This window comes from Salvelinus alpinus, chromosome 28 (assembly GCF_045679555.1).
Source record: "Salvelinus alpinus chromosome 28, SLU_Salpinus.1, whole genome shotgun sequence".
Lineage (NCBI taxonomy): Eukaryota > Metazoa > Chordata > Actinopteri > Salmoniformes > Salmonidae > Salvelinus > Salvelinus alpinus.
Window position 1 is genome coordinate 33899182 of NC_092113.1, and position 8564 is coordinate 33907745.

Below are 8564 nucleotides of genomic sequence, written 5' to 3' on the forward strand. Positions count from 1 at the left end.
GTCTGCTAAATGACTTAAATGTAAATGTAATGGTGGGTTGTGGTAGGAGCTGTCCTGTATGGTGGGTTGTGGTAGGAGCTGTCCTGTATGGTGGGTTGTGGTAGGAGCTGTCCTGTATGGTGGGTTGTGGTAGGAGCTGTCCTGTATGGTGAGTTGTGGTAGTAGCTGTCCTGTATGGTGGGTTGTGGTAGGAGCTGTCCTGTATGGTGGGTTGTGGAAGGAGCTGTCCTGTATGGTGGGTTGTGGTATGAGCTGTCCTGTATGGTGGGTTGTGGTATGAGCTGTCCTGTATGGTGGGTTGTGGTAGGAGCTGTCCTGTATGGTGGGTTGTGGTAGGAGCTGTCCTGTATGGTGAGTTGTGGTAGGAGCTGTCCTGTATGGTGAGTTGTGGTAGGAGCTGTCCTGTATGGTGAGTTGTGGTAGTAGCTGTCCTGTATGGTGGGTTGTGGAAGGAGCTGTCCTGTATGGTGAGTTGTGGTAGGAGCTGTCCTGTATGGTGGGTTGTGGTAGGAGCTGTCCTGTATGGTGGGTTGTGGTAGGAGCTGTCCTGTATGGTGGGTTGTGGTAGGAGCTGTCCTGTATGGTGGGTTGTGGTAGGAGCTGTCCTGTATGGTGGGTTGTGGTAGGAGCTGTCCTGTATGGTGGGTTGTGGTAGGAGCTGTCCTGTATGGTGGGTTGTGGTAGGAGCTGTCCTGTATGGTGGGTTGTGGAAGGAGTTGAAGGTTACAGGGTTGGAGTGAGTATGTCAGAAGTTCTATAGTGTGCTGTACCTCAGAGTTGAAGGTATCTGGCAGACATTACAGGGTTCGAGTTAGAGTGAGTATTGTGGGTGTTGGTCGGAGCTGTTCTGTACCTCAGAGTTGAAGGTATCTGGCAGACGTTACAAGGTTACAGTTAGAGTGAGTATTGTGGGTGTTGGTCGGAGCTGTTCTGTACCTCAGAGTTGAAGCGTATCTGGCAGACGTTACAAGGTTACAGTTAGAGTGAGTATTGTGGGTGTTGGTCGGAGCTGTTCTGTACCTCAGAGTTGAAGGTATCTGGCAGACATTACAGGGTTACAGTTAGAGTGAGTATTGTGGGTGTTGGTAGGAGCTGTTCTGTACCTCAGAGTTGAAGGTATCTGGCAGACGTTACAAGGTTACAGTTAGAGTGAGTATTGTGGGTGTTGGTCGGAGCTGTTCTGTACCTCAGAGTTGAAGCGTATCTGGCAGACGTTACAAGGTTACAGTTAGAGTGAGTATTGTGGGTGTTGGTCGGAGCTGTTCTGTACCTCAGAGTTGAAGGTATCTGGCAGACATTACAGGGTTACAGTTAGAGTGAGTATTGTGGGTGTTGGTAGGAGCTGTTCTGTACCTCAGAGTTGAAGGTATCTGGCAGACGTTACAAGGTTACAGTTAGAGTGAGTATTGTGGGTGTTGGTCGGAGCTGTTCTGTACCTCAGAGTTGAAGCGTATCTGGCAGACGTTACAAGAGATGATGGGCCTCTTGGTTTTCACCAGTGGAATGCCAAAGGTATGGTTGATCACCGCCTTCTGCACTGGGTCCATCTGAGAGGGAGCAAGAGGGAGGGAGGACTCTCAACTCTCAATCCACAATATAGCACGGAATGTAACGCCACAGATTATGATTGATAATGTTAGAAACAGCTCCTACAATCTTCTTATTATACAATTTATCTCAGCAAGTCATCAGTCATTTGTGTAAGTTCCGTACATGTTGAATGCCCTTCCCTATAAGTGTGCTGAAAGTCTGTTGTTAAATAGTTTACTGTGAAATACCATTGTATCTGGTCAAACACATTTTTTTCCAAAAGTTTACTAAGGGTTGGTAACAGGGTTGTCTGTTTGGGCCAGTAAACGGTGCTTTGCTATTCTTGGTTAGCGGAATGACTTTTGGTTCTCTCCAGGCCTGAGGACGCGCACTTTGCTGTAGGCTTGGATTGAAGAGATGACAAATAGGAGTGTCAATATAATCTGCTTTCATCCTCAATAATTTTCCATCCTGGTTGTCAAGACCCAGATAGCTTATCATTGTTGATAGACAAAAACAAAACATTTACCTTTTCCACACTCACTTTACATAATTCAAATTTACAATGCTCGCCTTTCATAATTTGGTCAGTTATATATGGATGTATAGGTTCAGAATTTGTTGTTGTCATGGTTGTCATGTCATGCCTAAGTTTAAAAATATATATAATTAAAGTAGTTATATATCAGTGGGGTTTTAATGATGAATGAGCCTTCTGATTCAATGAATGATGGAGCCGAGTTCGCCTTTTTGCCCAAATGTAATTTAAGATGTTTTAGCCGGGTTTGTAAAGATGTGATCAATACATTTGTAAATACCCCGGTAGGTTGCCTGATAACCTGAACCAGGTTGCAGGCACTGGTTACAGATTGAAGCTTTTTCTTGAGTGGGCAGCTTGATGAAAGCCAGTCAAAATTTAGATCACCCAGAAAATATACCTCTCTGTTGATATCACATAAATTATCAAGCATTTCACACATACAGTATTATCCAGATACTGACTGTTAGCACTTGGTGGTCTACAGCAGCTTGCCACAAGAATGGACTTTAGGTGAGGAAGGTGAACCTATTAGTCAGTATATGAATATTATCTCTTACTAGCATGTTATCGATTTCATGAACCTTGTTTCTTAGGCTACATATGTTAATGTGGGCTATTTTTAGTTATTTTCTATGATTCTTGATTGTTATTATTGCTTTACTGAGAGGCTTATCAGAGGTAGACATGACAGTGATATTTCCGTTTGAGCTGATATTTCTGTTTGAGCTGCAGGGTAAACTTCACACAGTGGGCTTCAGACTAGGGCTAGCAGTATAACTCAGGTTCAGAGGCACACGATTACTGCTGACAACAGCTGTAGAACTGACAGAGGCATTCAGGGGATCTAGAGGGACATACATTAGGTTACTTACATTATGACTGCCAACGCCCCTGGGACAATGGACATTTGCAGCAACACTATAACTCAGCAACACAATGGTGGAGCTTTTTGGAGTCTCAGAGCTGTATGGAGTCTTTCAGGTATAACATAGAGTGTAATGACAGCTGTAGTACTTTAACAGTTGTCAAATAATGCTTAGGTCTGCTTGGCTGCTGCACACACACACACACACACACACACACACACACACACACACACACACACACACACACACACACACACACACACACACACACACACACACACACACACACACACACACACACACACACACACACACACACACACACACAGTAATGTAATAATGTATTATATTGTAGATATGTTGTGGTAGAGTAGTGTGTAATAATGTGTTGTATTGTAGATATGTTGTGGTAGAGTAGTGTGTAATAATGTGTTGTATTGTAGATATGTTGTGGTAGAGTAGTGTGTAATAATGTGTTGTATTGTAGATATGTTGTGGTAGAGTAGTGTGTAATAATGTGTTGTATTGTAGATATGTTGTGGTAGAGTAGTGGTGTAATAATGTGTTGTATTGTAGATATGTTGTGGTAGAGTAGTGTGTAATAATGTGTTGTATTGTAGATATGTTGTGGTAGAGTAGTGGTGTAATAATGTGTTGTATTGTAGATATGTAGTGTGTAATAATGTGTTGTATTGTAGATATGTTGTGGTAGAGTAGTGGTGTAATAATGTGTTGTATTGTAGATATGTTGTGGTAGAGTAGTGTGTAATAATGTGTTGTATTGTAGATATGTTGTGGTAGAGTAGTGTGTAATAATGTGTTGTATTGTAGATATGTAGTGTGTAATAATGTGTTGTATTGTAGATATGTAGTGTGTAATAATGTGTTGTATTGTAGATATGTAGTGTGTAATAATGTGTTGTATTGTAGATATGTTGTGGTAGAGTAGTGTGTAATAATGTGTTGTGTTATGCATTGTTTTATTGTATGTAACTTTGATTGGAACCCAGGAGGAGCAGCTGCTGCCTTGGCTAACGGGGATCCGGAATAAGAAATACAACAAAATAGCAGAGAAGAATGGCCAGGGTCATTTTAGGGCACACAATCGAAAACGCGTTAAAACATTTTGCAATGGAAAATTAGGTTATACCTCCCTGTTTCAGTCCGTTTTCTTCCAAAATTCAAAAGGCACTCGCACATCTTTGATGCAGGTGCATGGTAACAGTTGAATAAGATGAGAACAGAGAAGAAACCCACACACTGCTCTTGACAGTGTCACTGCTCTTCAAAGCTTTGCATATTGGCCTATCGGAGGGTTGGAGTCAAGGGAAATAAGTGTTACCAAATATAACAATGTGCATTTCATAAATATAAGTGTGTCCATAAAATGTATTAAACACATTTGTAAAACCACAATGAGGACATTGACCCATTCATTGGGTACAGCGCAAGAACATTTTTAAATTAGTTAGTGCTTCTCTGTTTCAGTTCGTCATCTTCCGTTTGGTGCCTAATATACACTTCAATGGTTTGAAAGCTATGTGGGCTGGTGCAGCTGCTTTATGAGGGAGTGACCGCACGTGAATTGTTTCAGCTGGGGTGTCCATCATGAGGATGTTAGGCCTATAAGGCCCCTCAGCATAAATGGAACTGACTAGCTTTAGCTCCAGGACAACGCTGTGCAGGAGAATAAGTCCCTAGTTAAACCACAGTCCCAGTCAGCCTGTCCTGTGGTCTCAGAACTGAACCCTTATCTGAACTGAACCCTTATCTGAACCATCATTTATTCTTGGGCTCATATTTAATTGACAGCATTAGCAGATGATACATCGCTGGTGTGGATTTCGACTAAGCAGAGCCAACGGTCTAGCTCTTCATTTTGTGCAGCCTACGCTGTAGCATTGGCATGCAGCTTCACTGGACAAAATAAAACTTTATTAGACAGTTTTGAATTACATTTCCATTCCTTGACATGTCTTCGTAAAAATAATTTTTAAACCTTGAGTTACTCAGACAGTTACTGAGACATAAATCTCTCTCAACTAGAGTGTAAAAAACAAACTCATTTTAGATTGTACATTTAGATGATAACCATACGTTTCTTCTCATTGTCTTACGGCCAGAGCGAGCCACGTATAAAAACTGCTTAAGTTGGCTGGAGAGACGGCCGAGGGGAGAGACGGCGAGGGGAGAGGCTGAAATGAATACGCTCTTAAGCCAAACAAAAACTATTTGTAAATCTGCACTGGGATTGTAACCAGGCAACACAAAAAGGGAAAAACTAAACAGATAAGAGGAACAGAGAGAGAGAAGGCAGAGACAGGGAGCAGGGTGACAGCACAGACAGATACCATCTGTAGAGAGAGGAGAGGAGAGGACAGAGGAGAGGACAGAGGAGAGGACAGAGGAGAGGAGAGGAGAGGAGAGACAGGGAGCAGGGTGACAGCACAGACAGATACCATCTGTAGAGAGAGGAGAGGAGAGGACAGAGGAGAGGACAGAGGAGAGGACAGAGGAGAGGACAGAGGAGAGGACAGAGGAGAGACAGGGAGCAGGGTGACAGCACAGACAGATACCATCTGTAGAGAGAGGAGAGGAGAGGACAGAGGAGAGGACAGAGGAGAGGACAGAGGAGAGGAGAGGAGAGGAGAGAAGGCAGAGACAGGGAGCAGGGTGACAGCACAGACAGATACCATCTGTAGAGAGAGGAGAGGAGAGGACAGAGGAGAGGACAGAGGAGAGGACAGAGGAGAGGAGAGGAGAGGAGAGAAGGCAGAGACAGGGAGCAGGGTGACAGCACAGACAGATACCATCTGTAGAGAGAGGAGAGGAGAGGACAGAGGAGAGGACAGAGGAGAGGACAGAGGAGAGGAGAGGAGAGGAGAGAAGGCAGAGACAGGGAGCAGGGTGACAGCACAGACAGATACCATCTGTAGAGAGAGGAGAGGAGAGGACAGAGGAGAGGACAGAGGAGAGGACAGAGGAGAGGACAGAGGAGAGGACAGAGGAGAGGAGAGGAGAGGACAGAGGAGAGGACAGAGGAGAGGACAGAGGAGAGGACGGAAGAGAGGACAGAAGAGAGGACAGAGGAGAGGACAGAGGAGAGGACAGAGGAGAGGACAGAGGAGAGGACAGAGGAGAGGACAGAGGAGAGGACAGAGGAGAGGACGGAAGAGAGGACAGAAGAGAGGAGAGGACAGAGGAGAGGACAGAGGAGAGGACAGAAGAGAGGACAGGGGAGAGGACGGAAGAGAGGACAGAAGAGAGGACAGAAGAGAGGACAGGGGAGAGGAGAGGAGAGGAGAGGAGAGGAGAGGAGAGGAGAGGAGAGGAGAGGAGAGGAGAGGAGAGGAGAGGAGAGGAGAGGAGAGGAGAGGAGAGGAGAGGAGAGGAGAGGAGGACCAGGCTCAGCGCCGGACATCCTGACATCTCACATTCTTATCTCTTCTGGTCCTCTTCCCCATCTTTCTCCCTCCCCCTCTTTCTCCCTCCCCCTCTACCCCACTCTTCCAATTTCCCAGAACTCATCTCTCATCTCTCCAAGCCTTTTCTGGGTCTGCTGTCCACATGGAAACACACAGGAAGAGAGGATGGATCCCGGCCAGTAACGCTGGACTATGATGACATAGTGTTCCTGGACCTTCAGGAGTATACGACCCCCTGCAGCCAGCTTGGTCATTGTTCATTGGTAAATGCTCTATAATGTGTATTAAAATAACAGAAACCTCAGATCTAAACTAATCCTGTTTTATAGCCATGTACCCTGCAAATAAAAACAACACCACTGCCACCAAATGCATATGTAACCCTCACACATGAACACACTGTCATCAGTGTGTGTGTGTGTGTGTGTGTGTGTGTGTGTGTGTGTGTGTGTGTGTGTGTGTGTGTGTGTGTGTGTGTGTGTGTGTGTGTGTGTGTGTGTGTGCGTGTGTGCGTGCGTGCGTGCGTGCGTGCGTGCGTGCGTGCGTGCGTGCGTGCGTGCGTGCGTGCGTGCGTGCGTGCGTGCGTGCGTGCGTGCGTGCGTGCGTGCGTGCAGTTTAATGAGAGCTTAACAGAACAGTACTGCGGGGGTTGAGTCACTGAGTCCAGGCAAGTATTTTGGGTGGTGCTCCACTTCTCTTCACTACGTCTGGGTGGAGGTACTGTCAAACAGTGCTCAAGTCAACAGAGACTTCTCAGTCACTGCTCCACTGCCCTCTGATCTCCAGTAAAACGTTTGTCCAGAAAGAGAGTGGTTTCCATGGTTTCCAGGTGTTTGATGTCATTCCATTTGCTCCGTTCCGGCCATTATTATGAGCCGTCCTCCCCTCAGCAGCCTCCACTGACGAGCACACACACACACACCATAAAGGGTTATCATTCACTCACTCAGACACAGCACAAGAACAGTCCAACACACCTCTCTTCTCCTAATAGTGTGTTTTAAAGGGACAATTAGCAGTATAAATTAATGATATGTACCAATTAATTCTTAACTTATAAAGGCCTCATGAGCTTAGTTTAATTGTTGTACCCCATCAGAACCCAATCTATAAACTTGTTTAACGCCAATGTTTGTAAACAAAGTAAATTAGTAAAAAATTACAAAGTAAAAAAAAATCTGTACAGCCTCAAAACATGGTTAAAACTATATTGTTGATATCATGAATGGTCAGTCCATGCATCCGCAGCTCTGTCTATGAATCTGAGAGTGATTACATTTCTCCAGCCTCATCCCTCATGTTTTTACTGAAACGGTGACATTGAGTGAGCTTTGTTATTGTTTCAACTGCTGATTGGTCATTCAACAGAAAACAGAATCACAACAATGTCTGTAAAACAGCCCAGACAGCAGCATACCATACATCTCTCAAACACACAGCAGCATACCACACATCTCTCAAACACACAGCCCAGACAGCGGCAAACCACACATCTCTCAAACACACAGTCCAGACAGCAGCATACCACACATCTCTCAAACACACAGTCCAGACAGCAGCATACCACACATCTCTCTAACACACAGTCCAGACAGCAGCATACCACACATCTCTCTAACACACAGCCCAGACAGCAGCATACCACACATCTCTCAAACACACAGCCCAGACAGCGGCATACCACACATCTCTCAAACACACAGTCCAGACAGCAGCATACCACACATCTCTCTAACACACAGCCCAGACAGCAGCATACCACACATCTCTCAAACACACAGCCCAGACAGCGGCATACCACACATCTCTCAAACACACAGCCCAGACAGCGACATACCACACATCTCTCTAACACACAGCCCAGACAGCAGCATACCACACATCTCTCAAACACACAGCCCAGACGGCGGCATACCACACATCTCTCAAACACACAGCCCACACAGCGGCATACCACACATCTCTCAAACACACAGCGGTATACCACACATCTCTCAAACACACAGCCCAGACAGCGGCATACCACACATCTCTCAAACACACAGCAGCATACCACACATCTCTCTAACACACAGCCCAGACAGCAGCATACCACACATCTCTCAAACACACAGCCCAGACAGCGGCATACCACACATCTCTCAAACACACAGCCCAGACAGCGGCATACCACACATCTCTCAAACACACAGCCCAGACAGC

General features: G+C 45.5%; 1 protein-coding gene across 3 annotated transcripts in view; it reads right to left on the reverse strand.

The window, feature by feature from the left end:
* LOC139558017 (zinc finger protein 385A-like) overlaps window positions 1–8564 on the reverse strand; it is a 143898-nt gene that overhangs the window by 44528 nt on the left and 90806 nt on the right. For all 3 annotated transcript variants that reach the window (XM_071373394.1, XM_071373396.1, XM_071373397.1), the window contains one exon: window positions 1437–1547. In XM_071373394.1, coding sequence (XP_071229495.1) covers window positions 1437–1547 — 111 coding nt within the window. The remainder of the gene's footprint in view (window positions 1–1436; window positions 1548–8564) is intronic.